The sequence below is a fragment of the Anopheles darlingi genome, chromosome 3 (assembly GCF_943734745.1).
Source record: "Anopheles darlingi chromosome 3, idAnoDarlMG_H_01, whole genome shotgun sequence".
Taxonomy (NCBI): Eukaryota; Metazoa; Arthropoda; class Insecta; order Diptera; family Culicidae; genus Anopheles; species Anopheles darlingi.
In genome coordinates, this window is record NC_064875.1 from 3111320 (window position 1) to 3127500 (window position 16181).

Below are 16181 nucleotides of genomic sequence, written 5' to 3' on the forward strand. Positions count from 1 at the left end.
AAGTAACCCAAAAAGCGCCTTGTGTGAAGTTGTATGCGTTCGTTTGCGTGCCTGATTGTCGCTGCTAGTTGGTACGAATTTTTCATTCCATTCCCACTTTCCTGCCATCTCGCGAATGCCCTCCAGTAGCTGTACCGATCGTGCTTGAGTTGATCTAGAGTTGGTTTGGCGCTGGTCCGTTCGTTCGTTCGCGTTCGGTGACATAATTTGTTGGCATAATTTGCATAAAACGAACAACGATGCTTGATGTTTTGATGATTTATTTGTGCCACTGTGGCCAGTGATTGGCAGCAACACCTCGTAAACCTTAACGCTAATTTGGGGCGGGATCAGGCGGTTTCCTGGCTAGCAGGCGCCAAAAATGTATCCGTTAATTCAGTGACGTATGTCAAATTGCTTCATATTGTTCAGACCATATTCATACAGTTGATTGGATTATGATTTAGAATTATTTATAATCTAATTTTTTTTTTGTGATGCGCGCCTTGAGTGCCTTTCTTTTTAAAAATATATGAATTTCATATTCGACATTGACGTCTATTACAATGATGGCGTGCTTCCTTAAAATGGCGCCGAATGTTAAGCAAAAGCCCCTGGATATGCTAAATATCCTTCAGAAGGTCATATGTTCCTTCGAAAGCATACAGATGGTTCACGATTAGAGCTATTTCTCGGCACTTGATGCTTCTCTAGCATATATAATCATAATTATAAGCCCATCAGCCTATAATCACCATACGCTAACCGAAACATTCATCAATCTACCTCTTGCAGAACCTTCACAGGACGCGTCAGCAACTAGTGCGCTTCCGGTTAATTCTTCCATTAGTCACTACAATCGCTGCCATCGTTACGCACACACCGCCGTCCCACGCTGGGACACGTCGGGGCGAGTCTATAACGCACTCCATTTCGCGACCTTCGCTGATCCTGGATCCTGGTCGCCCCGACCACGACGATGTACAGCCAGCATGATGAGCGAAGCAGTACGGCTCGAACATCGGCAACAGCAGCTTCCACGGCACCGCGCCACTACCAGCACCATGGTTACGATGGTAGTGTACGCGGCCATCATCACCAGCATGCCCGGCATCTGGACGGTTACGGTGGTTCCATCTCCACACCATCGTCATCGCTGGAAAATCAAAGATCGCTCGAGCACAGTACAGCCAGCACGGCCACTGCCACGACCACGAGTTTGTTCGGCGATCCGGTGCTACCGGCGACCCGCCACACCGATCTGCTCGGTGGTGAGGATCTGTACCAGAATCTGAAGCACAATATCGAACAGTACCACGCCAAGTTGTACAGCGAGCAGGAAAAGCAACGGCAAGCGGAGCGGGATGCTCTGTTCGATCGCTACACAAGTCGGCCGCTTGAAGGTGGTGGTGGTGGCTTTCATCGTGCAGCGTCTGCGGTTGGTCATGCCGGAGAACCGACCCCGATGGGCGATGGGGTTGGTAGCGCTTCGGTTTACGGGGCGTTACCGGCGCGGAGCCGTAGCTTTGCCAGGACGCAGTCCGCCGGGCTTGCCGCTGATATCAATGGAAACAGGTGAGTGATGCGACTGTAGCAACTGATTTACTTATTAACGTGTTGATATTTAAGTTCTCAACGGATTGTTTAAGTCGTTTACGAAACATTTTTTTGGTTCTCATTAAAGTATAACTACCTTCATTAAATCATTCATTCATTTCCTTTCCTTTCTTCTGATGAGTAAATAAAATGTTTAATTGATTATGTTAACCTTTACATGTATATTTTACGACAATATACTTTATATGTAATAGACTAGAACACACCAATAACCTCAATTATGCTCTCAAGCTTAAACCAAACACATAAGCTCGTTTCAGCATGTAATCGTTATCTTAACTGGCCTAGGCCATAAATATTTTAACAAGCTGAAACAAGCCATTTCCGTACGCTTCCAACGAGTAGTTTCTTCAATAGTCTCAGACAAGAACTGCCTTCGATAAGAACCCGGTCAAGAAAAACCAGTTGACCAATGCAGGAAAACAATTATAACGTTACGTCATTAAGTGGGCCCATGGATGGCGTCATCCGGTTCCGGACAGTACTGCCCTGGTGCCAGCCTCTGACATCAGACCGATCGTGCAAATCCCCAGCTCACGACACTTGCAGGTTATGACGAACAAATACCGCACCCGTGGACTTGGTTTGCATGCCACAGGAGACCTAGGACCGTTGGAATATCCTGATGTTTATGACGAGCCCGATTGGTGCTCGTCTTTGGTCGTTCTTTCGTAACGAACACCGACCAAAGACAGCGCGTCGTCGACGAGTGTGTCATGATCTCACGGAAGGCTACTGGTGTTCCTACCAAAAACCTATTTATATACGACACTACCCTTTTGGCAGACTGGTCGGACTGTTTTTCATACAAGAAATGCGAGGTATAGAAAGTGCTTTGATCCTATAACCGTAGTCAAGGCCGTTTGGATCGCTCGTCAGTATCCCGTTTCGATCCGGTCTTCTTGCTTTAAATAGTTTTGGGATGGCATGTGGCAAAGTATGCCTTGAAGCATGGCGAATGGTTTGACATTTAGTAAATGTCATTCCTGTTGCGAACCTAACAAGTCGAGGCATCGTCGAGGTTTACGCCGAGAGCATTCCTCTAGGGAACGATCTAGATCGCTAGCGAATAGTTTATATTTTATAAAACTAGCCAAAGGTCTTGTCCCTTTGTATGGCGTTATCGTCATCTAAAAGATTGATCGCTCTCGTTGTCTAGAGAAAAAAAACTCGATAAAACACCCCTTCAGTCGTTCGCTGCGCCGGACATTGCCCAGCCATGCCGTTCGCCTCCGTTTGGCGGCCATTCAAACCTTCTATAGCGACACTTTCGATTCATTATCTCCCTGAACTTATCCTCGCGGCAAGGTAACACAACAATGACCAACAAACTCAGACACATACACACAAACACACACACATTGGACATTCCTTCGCTGGAGCCAAACGCACCGACCAAGCGGAATGAAGCGACCCATAATCTACATGCAAAGTGTGCTAAATGACGAGAGTGTGCGGTATGGGCCAACGAATCGGTATGACCGGTTGGTTGACCAACTTACGGAGGGAGGGCTTATGTATTAAATGGGCGGCCACGCGAGACGAGTGTCAATGTTTATTTACTTTTCGTCCGCTCTACAACCGTTTCGAACCGATTCACTCGAGCCGGTGCTGAGTGACGCGTGTCACTCACCGATGCAGATCCTTTGAAGGAGCAACTCCAAGTGAAGGGTCTCACGATGAACCTTTCGCTGGCAAAGACCCCAAGTGACATACTTTTGCAAGAGGAATAATGGAGCTTTTGCGGAAATTTTGCGAAGAAAATAAACAATGGAGAAGCTTTTGTTTTGGAAAGCTGCTTACTTGCAGAAAAGCGAGCTTTGGTATGAATTTGGGGCGCTAGAATTATGCATTCAGGAGTGCAAACAGAATAATGGTTGTAGGATTTTGAGAAATATCTTCATATTAATAAATCAAAATTCCTTTTCACCAACACACGTACCCACAGGACGAACCTGCTGGATCTGGATCTGCTGAAGAAGAACGATTGGATCGATTTCACTGAGCATGAGTACCAGCACAGCCTGATTCCGACCAACAGCCGCACGGTGGCCGACGTGCAACAGTTGGCCAGTGGCATCATGAGCCGTCGCATCGAGAATGGTGTCTTCCAGAATCCGCGCGCTGCGGCCGCCGCCCGTACCCTGCGCCGTAGCTCCACCACCGATTCCAGTCTCTACGGCATGGCAGGAGGTATCGGGGTCGGTGGGACTGGTACGTTCGATGAAAGAGCCACGTTTACCGTGCTAGGGCATGGCGTAGGGTACGATGAGGGACACGCAGTGTCCACGTCGAATAGCGAAACGAACAGTGAATACGAGCGGATGTTACGGTACGGCCGGACCGACCCCTCGACTGCCATCATTAGAGATAAGATCAACACGGGCTCCAACTATAGGTGAGTTTAACCTGCTGCATGAGGGTGAAATGATGAAAATCAGCTTGATATGGGCGCTGTTCTTTGATGTGTTGGAGAGATTTTTTTGCTGTTTAATTTTTTTCATCGCGATACCATGCGCCTCCATCGTTCTCCAATGAATTGGTTTTTTTGTATTCAAATGTTTTCTTTTAATTTTTCCGACGATTGTACTCTTCTCTTCAGTGCTTGAAAGAAATCTTTTAATTTTGAAAGTGCAGTTCTTATGAAAAAACAGCTAACAGATATGAAAGACAAAATTATATGATTACCATGCGCCTCCATTGCAAAGTTATATGCAAATTTAAATTGTGTTGTTTTATTTTTTAATCACATTAGGACATTAGACAATAATATTTTGAAAAAAAGTATAATTATCTTTTCATTCAAAAAGTGTTTCACATCTATTGTCGGTATTTGTTGATTACTATAAATTGAGTAGTCAATTTGTTGAATGATTAATTTTGGAACGATTGAATCAATTTACTTATATAAAATTAATCCGTTTCCAATTCCAAAGTGAAACGTGACGTGCAATTAGCATGCTGCGGTTATTTGAATGATTGTACACTGTCAAGCCGCTATATTAGCACATGGTTACTATGCTTTTTTTTGCATGAGCTGCTTCTCATCTAACTGACGGTTGTAGTAAGCACTTAATGTTTGATCACAAATTAGAATTTATGTATAAATATTCACCTCTATAATACTTTCAATAATTTAACCTCTGATCGATTCCTTTTCTCTTTTAGAGTATCGGATGCACGCCAGCACAAGAACACTGCGTTCACCATCATCAACGAGGTGCTTCCGAAATCGAGCTCGTTCGATATGGCGGCCGGGAACCGTTACTCCCCCTATCGAGACAAACATCAGGCCGCCTCTTCTCGCATCCTGTCTGCCAGCTCCGCTACGGGTGGTATCATGCCCGTGCATCCCGGTTTCTACGGTTACGCTTACGTCGGTGGTAGTGGTGAGTCCGGACAGGAGGATGGTGGTGGTTCCTCGATTGTCAGTGCACCGCTTGGTGTCGGCCGGCGACGGTTAAGCCATTCCGATCTCTCCCTCACCTCGGCCGCCGGTCACGGGCCAAAGAAATCGAAAACATCGCTCTCGATCCCCTCGAAGCATCCGGGCCGCCGGCAGCGCGGTGTACTCGAGGTACTCCACAAGAAGTCTACGGGCGGCCAGCCAGGACCCCACAGTGCCAAAGTGACAATCACGCAACCGTCGGAAGATGGCCGCGGTTCGGCGACACCCACACCGAGCGAAACACTCTCCACCGGTACGACGACCGACACCGAGCAACGAATGGTGCTGATACCGGAGCATCAGCTACGCAACCTGAAGCTGTTTGGCTACAAACCATTCTCGAGCCGGCATCCACCACTATCACCGGTACCGGACAAAGGTTCGATGGAGAGCTCGCAGGCCGATTTGAAGGCCGACGGAAGCACCAGCAGTGCCGGTGGTGGGAAGAAGGACGACAAAAGCACTCTCCGGGCACCGGTTTTTAACATACGTGGGTTACTGTTATCACCGAGGCGCGCCAGCAAGAGCAAGGAGGCCAGTGCCACCTCACCGGTACCGGGGGACAAGCAACAGGGGGCTGGTGAGACCGTCAAGGAGGAGCCTGCGGCTGCAGCTGCCCCAGCACCCGGTTCACCACCGAAGAAGCGTCGCTTTAACCTTGCTCGCGCCATCATCGACAGTGCCCGGCGTGGTCTGGAGACGGAACCACCGGAGAAGCAAGCTACTCCAGCACAACCACCATCACAGCCGCAGCAACAGCAGCAGCAGCAGCAGCAGAAAGGAATCTTAAAAGAGAAAGACGAAGTGGATGGTGGGGATGGTGAAAAACGAAAGGCGCTGCGCATGAAGCTGGGCATCGTTCGGTCGGGTGTACGCAAAGACTCCGAAGGAAACGGCGTTAAGGAAAAGAAGAAAGGCGCGAAGGGCGCAACCAAGGGCTCGAAAGGGGCGGCCGGGGGTAAGAAGGATGCAAAGAAGAAAACAACCCCACTGGCCACACGCCGAGGTCCGAAAAGTGGCCAACGGCACGCCGATGATCGGTACGATGAGGACGATTATTACGATCCGTACGAGGATCACGATCGGGGGAAAAAGGGCAAACGAAAAACCGGAACCGGAAGCGGTGGCATGCTCAAGAGTGCCCTCAGCTATGCGGCCAGTTTCCGGTCGAAGAGCAAAGGGCCGGAACCGCGCCCCGGAACGGCGCGTGGCAGAAAGCAGACCGCCGCTGACTCGTCTCGCGTTGGTCCTTCCAAGGCTGGTGGTGGTGGTGGTGGTGGTGGAACGCCCGGTAGTCGGAGACGTGGTGACACGAAGAGTGCCAGCCGGGAACGAGCAGATGAGGGTTCGCGAATGGGATTGCGGGGAAAGAGTGGCAGTAAGCAGCAGCAATCGCAACAACAACAGAAGGGAGCTGGTGATCGCGTAAAGAGCGGCAAGGGGAAAGCCTCGACGACGACGATGTCGTCATCGATGAGCCGTGCCAAGTCTGCGGTTGGTGGTCGCGGACGGACAATGCGACGGAGCAGCTCCGCCATTGCGATCGATCCGGGACAGCAGCGCAAAATGAACAAACTGTACGAGAAGAACCAGAAAGCGTCCGGGATGATGGCGTCTGGGATGTCCGGAACCGGTGGTCCCTCCGGTGGGCGTGCGACCAAGAACACGAGTGCACTGGTCAGCGAGCGGAAAGCGGCCGCAGCCGGTGGTGGTGGTCTAAGCAAAGGTGACAGCCGTGGTGAGCTACGCGGAAAATCCGCTTCCGGGAAGGGAAAAACCGGTGCTGACGGCAGTAGCGGTGGCCCTGGGACGCCCGCATTCGAGAAGCGCGACTCGGACCGATCGTTGAAGAAGAGTGACAGCAACCGATCGCTGGCGATGGGCGGTAAGGGGAAGAAGAGTGACTCGAAGAGTTCGCTACTGAATAAGCGGACCGATTCGCGCTCGAGTCTTCATCAGACGGCGGGAGATGGAGGGGACGGTACGAGTACCAGTGGACTCGATATTGGCAAGAGTCCTCTCAGTTCCCTCGGTGGTGGTGGTACTGATGGTGGTGCGCTAACGGATGGGGGCGGTGTCAAGTCGGCCCGGCCAACACCAAAGCTACAAAGCAAAGGGTCGCTCTTGAGTTTGCTGAGTTTGAAGAGCGGCAGCAAACGGAATCTGGATCGGGGTGGAGACGCTACTTCGGCCGGTCAGCGACCGGATACGGCAACAACGGCAACGGTCGGTGCTCCGGCCGTCGCAGGAGGAACAGATGGTCAGATGATGGCGGGTGCGACTTCCACGATGCGACTTCAATCGGCTTCCGTTCGGGCAGCGGCAGGGGCTGCAGGGGAAGGAGGTGCCGGTGGAACCGATTCCGGACCAGACCCGGGTGATGTCCGGGGTTCGAAGGCGGCCGGTATGAACGAGAAACCACCGAGCACGAAACCCCTCCGTCGGTTGTTGAGCCGTGGATCGATGCTTTCGATCAAGAGCATCGCACATGCCCGTTCGTTCACCAACGTACGCCCACCGACGGCCGGTGGTGCTGGTGCGGGAGGTACCGGCGGTGGTGCTAGCGGTACCGGCGGAGATGGAACCGGAACGATGACTAAGGTGACGGAAGGTTCGCAGGAACACGACGATACGACGGATACGGAAACGAGCGGCCATGGTGGAAAGGCAACTGGTAGTGATGGTGCCGGAGGAGCTGGCGGTTCGATGGGTGTGGCAACGCACGAGCTGACGGTGGCCGGTGATGGTGAGGGCGAGAAGGTATCGAACGAGTACCAGGGTGAACCGGGCGGTGGGATGATGCGTTCACCGATGGCGGAACGGAACAAGCGGGGCGTTAGTCCGGGACCTCAGGACAATGTTTCAAGTGCCAACACCGAATCGATGCGTGATCGGATGGGCGGAGCAACCGGTGGACCGAGCGGCACTGCCAGCAACAAGTAAGTGTCGAACCCGAATCATGCCTGTTCATATGCCCGTGCTTGCTCTTCAGGATCCCAGCAATCATGGTCTAGTATGTAAACACGTAAGACTTTCCGCTACTGTTAACTGCGTGCGGATCGAAGAGATCCGTGGTTCGATTCCGCGTGGTTACCAGTAGTAAGGGTCTTACGTGTTTACATACTTGGCCATAATTGCTCATCTCACGCCTTAGGATCGCCTAATGTAGTCTTACCGGATCGTTAGAATTCTAAAAGATCATAGTGTAGTTGCTATGCACATTGAGCGACCCAGTACTACCAGCAAATTCTGGGAGAGATATCACTTTGGTTCGAGTCCCGGTTGGCAGTAGGTGCTGCTCAATTTGCATAGCTGCTATGCTACGATCTTTTGTATCCGATCGGTCGTCGAACTCTTCTTGTGCTTCTCCATCCGTCGGCACAACTCGCGACCGATCGTGGCCCATTTGGTAAGGGCGCTATAGATCTTATGTCACAGGCATGAGATCAACTCCAACTGGTAGCTGCTATCACACCCCCATACACAAAGACTGGAGAACACGAATTAGGGCCATCGCCAGAAACAAAGAAAACACAATCGAACTCGCAGCAGTTCTATTTTTAGAACACTTTCTTCTTCTTCTCCAGCATGGACGATCGCGCGTCTGCCACATCACCAGTTGCGTTTACGGTGGTATGGGTGTCGATGTGGTCGTTTGTCGTTGTAATTACCCGCTTCATGGGTGTTGGTCACGAAAAGGTTTGCTGTCTGTTGTATACGCGCGCGGTTGAAGTCACTCCGCTTGGTGCTCGGTCTCGGTCCAACCGCTGACCTACATATTCGATTTTGCGCGCAACTGGTCCTGCTCCCCTTCGTTTGCCTGTTGCGAGGAGGAGGCGTGGGTTTAACGTGTCGCCTTTGGTGGTGGTTTTCGTGGTAATAGTGTATCATTAGTATTCACCATGCCGTGTGGTTTTGTGTGCTTCATTCGCTAAAGCCCTATAGGACGGTTAGTAGTAGTCTACTGACCCAGATGCTATTTGTGCCAAATTTAAACGATGGAGAGTTTTGCTGTAACTCAAATGTAACTCAACTAAAATTGCCTTTTATACCTCACCTGACCGAGTTCAATCATTAGGCACATCCACACACATTACACTCTGCTTATGGTCTCGCAAAAAAAAAAATGATGCAGTTCATTTTGGCATCTTGGCTTACGTCATTTTGATCCTTGATATGGTTCATCCATAGTTGACTTGTGTTTTGCGAGTTGCAATATTGTAAAACACGAAGGAAATGGAAAGGACGTATTCGAAGAAGTGCTTGTCATATTTCTTGGAAACCCCTATTAATTGTGATGGTGCAGCTAACGAGCTTTAAAGCGCTCCCTCCACAAGCAATTGTAACGCGTGACGCGTCACTCTAATTGCAATTAGGGTCTGTTGCGAATGCCGTGAATGCTACTCAACGTCTCTTTCGATTCTCATTTGTATTCATAATCGGGCCGGGTAATTATCTTCTAACCGTCTTCCGACGACGCGCTTCTGCCACTCACCTTTGGAACCTTGGGCTGAATGCTTTCTAGCGGGCTGCTCTAAGTGGCTGTGATTAGACCGAGGTTCCTCGGGGTGTTGCTCCTTCAGAATCCTTGACTGTGGAAAACAAAAGAGCTCGGGCACTGAGCCAGTGCAGTACTGGTGGTGCACACATACACATGTTTAAAAGTGAATTATACGTCGGTCAATTATGGGCCAGCGCTGGAAGTTGGAGGCCGGAAGTATGCTCAAGCGTGCTCACCGTCCTGGCCAAAGAGGCCGTCGTTCTAAGCAGTTGCACCAACCAATCGCACGTAATAGCAGCCTACAGAGGTTGAGGACTAGAGCGAATGCAACTCCAGGGATCGTTTCCGTGCCGGAGAGAGGTAGTTAACAAATTTGCATATTTCCGTCACTCTGTCCACATTACTAGGATCGTGGTCGAGCGTGTACTGTGCCTGTGTGTGCGTGTGGAGAGATTGACTGCACGCGACGGTTTTGCTATCGGGATGTAGGCATATTCTAGTGCATTCTAACACTTTAAAGGTACCAAAGAGGAAGATAGGTCGCTTCTGTCTAAGCGATGAACCATCGTGACCGTAGGCTCTTAATTGTATATGGTGAGCACATACCGGCCGCGGTGTCACACGTGTTCAAACGCAATTAACCCGTTAACACAAAGGATTCCTTCTATAAAACGATGTTTTCTCAACGTCGCTCGTATGCTATCTCTTCCTACGTCTTTACCCTAAGCGGAAGGTGATAGCGAACATCAAAAGAAACACGTGCTAGCCCTGCTAGCGCTAGCGTGACAATAAGTTCGTTGCAGTTGTTTTGTCCTCGTTCTTCTTCTCGTGTGCAAAATACCTACCGGGAGGCTCCAGTTTGCATTTGCATTTTTACCCCACCAAGTCCACGCTCGCCCTGTGCCCTGGAGAATGTTTCAGAGAATGCGCCATTTCGCTTCGCTCGAGCGGCTTGGTGCATTTGCTGCGAAGTTCGGGGACTTTTTGTTTGTTTTTTCCCCCTCGGCTTCCTTTCTTGGTAATGTCCCTGGGCCAACCTGATCCCCAAGGGGGGGCCTTGAGGCCTCGTGTTGGACGGTTTTGGTTTATGTTTATTATGCTGCCTTGATGTTTACGTTTTAGAGAGAGGGTCTTTGTGACGCCGTGGGATTTCTGTTTTTTTTTTTGTGGGACACAGGAATCGTTCCCGGGATACTATTTGCAATTAGACCAGTGGGAAAATTATTGGAGTTGGCAGAACACATTTAAGTTTTTATTACATAAACCCTTAAAATACTTATTTTATTGACCTCTCTTATTGAATACTATGCTCAAATAAGTTTAGTCATTCCAATAAATTCGTTATTCGACCAAATTATTGGAATGACTCAACTTCAATTTGCAAATTCACATGAACGATAAAAATCGCATAATCATTCAGTAAACATAAGCTGCTCTAAAACATCACCTGCCTTTTCCTAGGGGAGCACTCTCTTTCCTTAGGCCACGCTTCACAATTTGCCATCATCAATCATCTTGTCTGTACGCACCGGAGTGGGGTTATGGCGAAAAATCCACGATTAACATTTCCCCGTTTTCCCGGTCGTTCGAGGCGTGTGTAAAGTCCGGACCGTGTGAGTAAACGAATCCGAATCCTTTTCCGTTATGGACACTTTGCGCACTCGTCAAAGTCACGCCGTGGCGTCGGGCTCTAGGGTTCGGTCGGTTCGAGCGAGTGGCCCATTACGGAAGTCATTGGGAAATACGCCATTCCATCAAAGCGGTGGTCCCAGAGGGTCCTCGTCCCTCGTTCCTCGTACGGTTAGACCTTGTCCAGCGGCCTGAAGATGGTCAAGCCGAAGGCTGTCGCTTTCGGTCGTTTGGCTCTCGCTCCGCTAGGCGGAAAAGAGGTGGGAATGAAACGAAAAGTGTCACAAATCGATTTCTTGTCCACCTTGTCCAGGGTCTCAAGCTCTGTTGACGTGCTTTACCTTCCATCAGTCGGTGTGCACTGTGGGATGTTTGGGTTTTCGCGTATTCTTTTGATACTTGAAAAAAAATTCATTAAAGTTACGAAGCTTTGAATTCAAATAATTTAAAGCGTTTTTTTTTTCACAAGTTTTAGTTCGTTTGGCCTCGTTCTTTAAAGTCTTTCTTATCGCAATAATAATAAACTATTTCTTTCAACATTTGATTCAAATCAACTTACGATTTTAGCAATCCAAATCAATGGAAAACCATATCATTATATCTTCTGACCATTTGTGGCTACCCACCAAACCCACCATGTGGCTATTGTATGGTCAGCAGGTTACAACTGGCAAGTCTCAACACGTTGAAGCAGGATGGAAAGTATGGGTTTTCTTCATGCAGGTCCCCGGCGTAGAAAAGGACACCTAAATCAGGTGTGAAAAGGAGGAAAAGAGATGAGAGAAAGGGAAATAGAGAGTGAGAGAAGCCGAGTAAACACATCTTTGCATAACCAACGTTGACGATCCGGTCAAATCAGCCTTCAACTTCAATGGAATCCAAGGACCTCCGAGGTGAGGGAAGGGGAGCAGATGGAAGGTCCACGTGTGGAGTAGAGGGCAATTGAAGTTAAAATATTTTCCCAACCAAATTTGAATTGATTAGGCGGTCCAGCTGAGCCTGGACTTGGCCGACTACACGGTCAAACAGGCCAGCGAGTGGTGCTTGTTGGGGCTAGCGCGGTTCAAGCAGTAAGCACTGGATACCACAGGCTATCGGTCGGTCTTTCCCCATTTCGTTCGCTCGTCCTTACAGTGGTTCAAACGGTTGCTGCGATCGGTTCATACAACAGTGTACTGTTTGTTGTGGCGACGTGATAACGATTGTTAGAAGAAACATTTTTACGGAGCGTGTGAACGAAACCTAAATTGACTTGAAGACGATTTTGGAGATTTAAAAAAACTGTTATCTACAACTAACCCGATTTGATGGATGGACTAAATTCATCGCATACGCATTGGCGACCATCGTGCTAGTCATCTCACCGTCTGCTTAAGCTATAATTTGGTTTTTAACAACACAATAGCCACGAAGTAGGCGTCATTTCTTGAGGAGGTTCGCGGCTTTATCGTTCCGCTGTTCCGTGTATGAATCGCGTGCGGCCAGTGGCCCCGTTTTTCGGACTGATCCCAACCACAGTGTGTCGCAGGTAGTTGGCAGCTGGTTTCGAATAAAAATATATCCAGCAAAACCGTGAATCGCGTAATAAGATCGGTCTAACGAGATATCCTAGCACCGGAGTTGAGGGCTCGGCTCTGTTGCGGCTCGACGAGTAGCGTGGATGAAGCATGAGCGAGTGAAGAAGGAGCACCTCGACGAACGAGCGAAGGATTGGGCCAGATGGCGATGGCACGTGACATGGTCGGTGGCAGAAGGGAGATGGCGGTGAACCACGCAACAGCAGCAACAGCAACAGCGGGCAGTGCGGTCAGCCGTGGCTCCTCCGTCTATAGCATTTCCTTGCACGATAGCCAGAGTGAATTAATTCGTACATGGCACAGGTTAGCGTCTTGCGTTCTTCGTCGCGCTCGTTCCTCCTACGCCTTCCCTTTATCCTCTCTCCTCCCCCGTCTCCACGGAGTGGGTCTCCGGATGCGGATTAATCGGTCGGGGTTGGGTGTGGACTTTGGGTTTGAAATTTTTTGCTCCCTTACGCCAGTTGTGGGTCGACCGACGTACAGAGCACTAATCCGAACGGTCTAGCGATAGAGTGCTCCGCTGGTGCCTTAGCCAAGGTAGATTCCTTCGTCACCGTGAACGTCTTCGAAAAGCTTAAGAGTGGTCCATTGCAATCTTGTGGAAGTGGAAGAAAGTACCTTGTGAAGCATAGCAAGAGAGAGGGGGGGATATATTTTAATGTTTCATGGTGTGTGATGTCTGTAGTACTGCCATTGGGCATGCATGATACCACCTTACTGCTACGGATCATCTTCTCGACTGTGTTGCTAATTAGTTGTTGTAGTGACATGGTGCACATCGCTTATTAGTATATCTGCCAGAACAACTCATTACATAGTGAAGCAGCGAATAAATTAGCAGAATTGGAAACAATCTACGAATTCTACATTAAGTTATGTCTTTGGGTATCGACACATCATTTCATTTTGAATTTGTAATAGTGTAATCCTGTTTCTGGATGATAAAAGAAATCTGAAGTGCAGGATTTTTTTTTTTTTTTGGAACATGAATGCAATGTTCCGCTACCGGTGTTCATTGTGTTATCAACCAAAATGGAACGAACCTGAGGAATGCCCTCACCAACCCTCATCATTGTTTATCATTTTAACTGTGCTATGGATTCCATAAAAAATTATTTGTTAATTATCAACAACACAGCTAAAATTCAAGTGCTGATGCAAAGATTCTTACTGGATGTTTATGGATGAACAAGCTGCTACAAAGAATTGCAAAAATTTGCTTCATCAATGCAAATTATCCATGAAAATCATTTTCAATCACATGAAAGCCAGCTTAATGCACAGGAAATGACGCAACAGTTGATTTATTTCGCAATTTTCTCCCTCAGCTGCGACTCATTAATCACCGCGAGTCAAATACCCTCGCTAAAACCATCGGGAAAACACTTTTACTACTACAAGCGCTACGTCGCATTGCGTGAGAGCCAAGCCTATCGTGCTCCAAATCGAAATGCAGTAAAACAATTTCACTTCGACTGGCTCCACAGAAGAGAATCCAACAATAGCAAATAGGATCCGTGTGGCATCGAGAATCTCATTAACAATCATTAGCAACACGTTGACTATTTTACAGTCCATTGTTCAGTCGTATTGTAGCCACTCCTTCTAATGTCACGAGTGGAAATGCGTTGATTGCGGCAATTAAAATGTTTGCAATACAAAGCTTGTGGCCCTCATTCGCTTGCGAACTGCATTCGTCACTGGCAGAGCAGAAGCGACCTCCCTAGAGCTTGGTCCCCGTACCAGCATCGTGCTCAGTACTTCGTAAAGTTTTGGGCAATAAATTATGCAAAAAAAAAAATCGTCCCCACTACGGTACGGTGGGGTTCAGGGCCTACCAGACCCACTAGGTATGCTAAATGGGATTCTCGGGCATGGACTGGGGTGGCAAATAAATTCTAACGCCGTGACCGTGAGCCTGTGTTACGTCCTTGTGAAGAGCACAATGGAAGGATGGAATGGCGAAGCTGGAAGGTATATGTCAGGAGTCGCACCAGAAATCTGTCCCACATTTTCGCAATCCAACATACTGGAAGGACTCCGTTTATTCGTCCATACTGACCTACCAGCCATTCCGGACGAGTCAGTTCTGCGGCTTTGCTCGGTCACGCACGTGGTTCGTTTCCTTTTCACCCTGAGCCGGAAATAGACGAGCGACCGTCACGAGCACGTGTAGAACTGCAATTTTGGTATTCATACATGCCATACCAGTAGCGGTCACCGATCGAGCAACATACTTTAATTGCGTCGTCCTGCAGTAGACGTAATCGTACTGACAGTCGCGGGTCTTTTATGGTGAGGAAGGAGGAAGAAAGACCTGTCGAACGATCGCGAAGGAGGAGCAATACACAGCACCTAGTCACTCTACCGATTCAGAGCGAGTTGGATTGTGTCTCTTAAATAAACTAATCACCTTGTTTTTCCTTTCTCGACATCCATCTTCTCCGCACAGTGACGAGTTTGAGGACGAGGATACGATCAAGTGCTCGAAATGCTGCTGCGCTTGTTGTACACCATGCTGGACACGTACCTGTCTTCCGTTTAGGCGATGCTTCCGGTTGAGTGGTTGCTGCGGTGGCCGGCTCGGCAAGCGTAAGGCGGACGGTGAGCGGACGACGCGACCAGAACCGCAACGCAAAACGGCAGGCGAGTCGGAACGGGTTGGCTGCTGGGGACGTTTGCTTGGATGCTGCCGGCGGTGTCGCAATCCGAAAACATCGCCGGAAACGGCCGTCGTAGCACGACCGGTACAGCAGGCCGCTGGTGAGAAGAAGTCCTGCTGGCAGTCACTAAACTGCTGTTCCAGCTGCCGACGTAATAAGTCCCGCGAGTTGGTGGTAAGTATCGAGGCAACGTAGTGAGGAAGTTCTTGCTTTTGTTCAACTGCAATTTTGATTTTCTACCCATAGCCACGTTCATCGATCGATAGTGATCCGGCAGACGAGGAGCAACAATCCCGATGTCGCTCTTGCTGGAGTAAGCTGCTGTGCTGCTGTCGACCGAAACAAGGGGGCAAGGGTGCGGCCACCACAACGGTCAAGCGACACAAGATGGAGGAACCTGTCGAGATGGAGACGGTGAAGTGTTGCTTCTGCTTCAAACGCCAGAGGCCAAAGGTTAAGGCGAAACCCAAGCGCAAGGTGCCAGTACGCTCAACGTAAGTAGGAAGTATACCTGTAGAGGAACAGGAACAGGGGTTGCAGTAGCAATCTTATTTTTTTCTTGGGATCACAACTCTCCGTCTGCTGCAACACAACGACTGAAATGTTCTGTGTGTACTTAGATGAGCTTCTAACCAACGGTGACTTCATTGTTTCAATTTAAGGTTCAATTGCTTGAGCTGCTGTATGATGTGCTGCCGAAAGAAGGGTGACAACCAGAGCCGTAGGACGAGCAATCTGAGCAAAAAGCAAAGCATAGCACCAACGAT

General features: G+C 49.1%; 1 protein-coding gene across 1 annotated transcript in view; it reads left to right on the forward strand.

Annotated features, from left to right (window-relative positions):
• Positions 1-958: 958 nt before the first annotated feature.
• The window catches only part of LOC125958088 (protein stum), a 16115-nt gene continuing 892 nt past the window's right edge, over positions 959-16181 (forward strand). Inside the window, exons 1-8 of the mRNA XM_049691210.1 lie at positions 959-1554; positions 3545-3994; positions 4765-5735; positions 5925-7238; positions 7293-7983; positions 15204-15588; positions 15661-15908; positions 16077-16181. The exon at positions 16077-16181 is cut by the window's right edge and continues 10 nt beyond it. Coding sequence (XP_049547167.1) covers positions 959-1554; positions 3545-3994; positions 4765-5735; positions 5925-7238; positions 7293-7983; positions 15204-15588; positions 15661-15908; positions 16077-16181 — 4760 coding nt within the window. The remainder of the gene's footprint in view (positions 1555-3544; positions 3995-4764; positions 5736-5924; positions 7239-7292; positions 7984-15203; positions 15589-15660; positions 15909-16076) is intronic.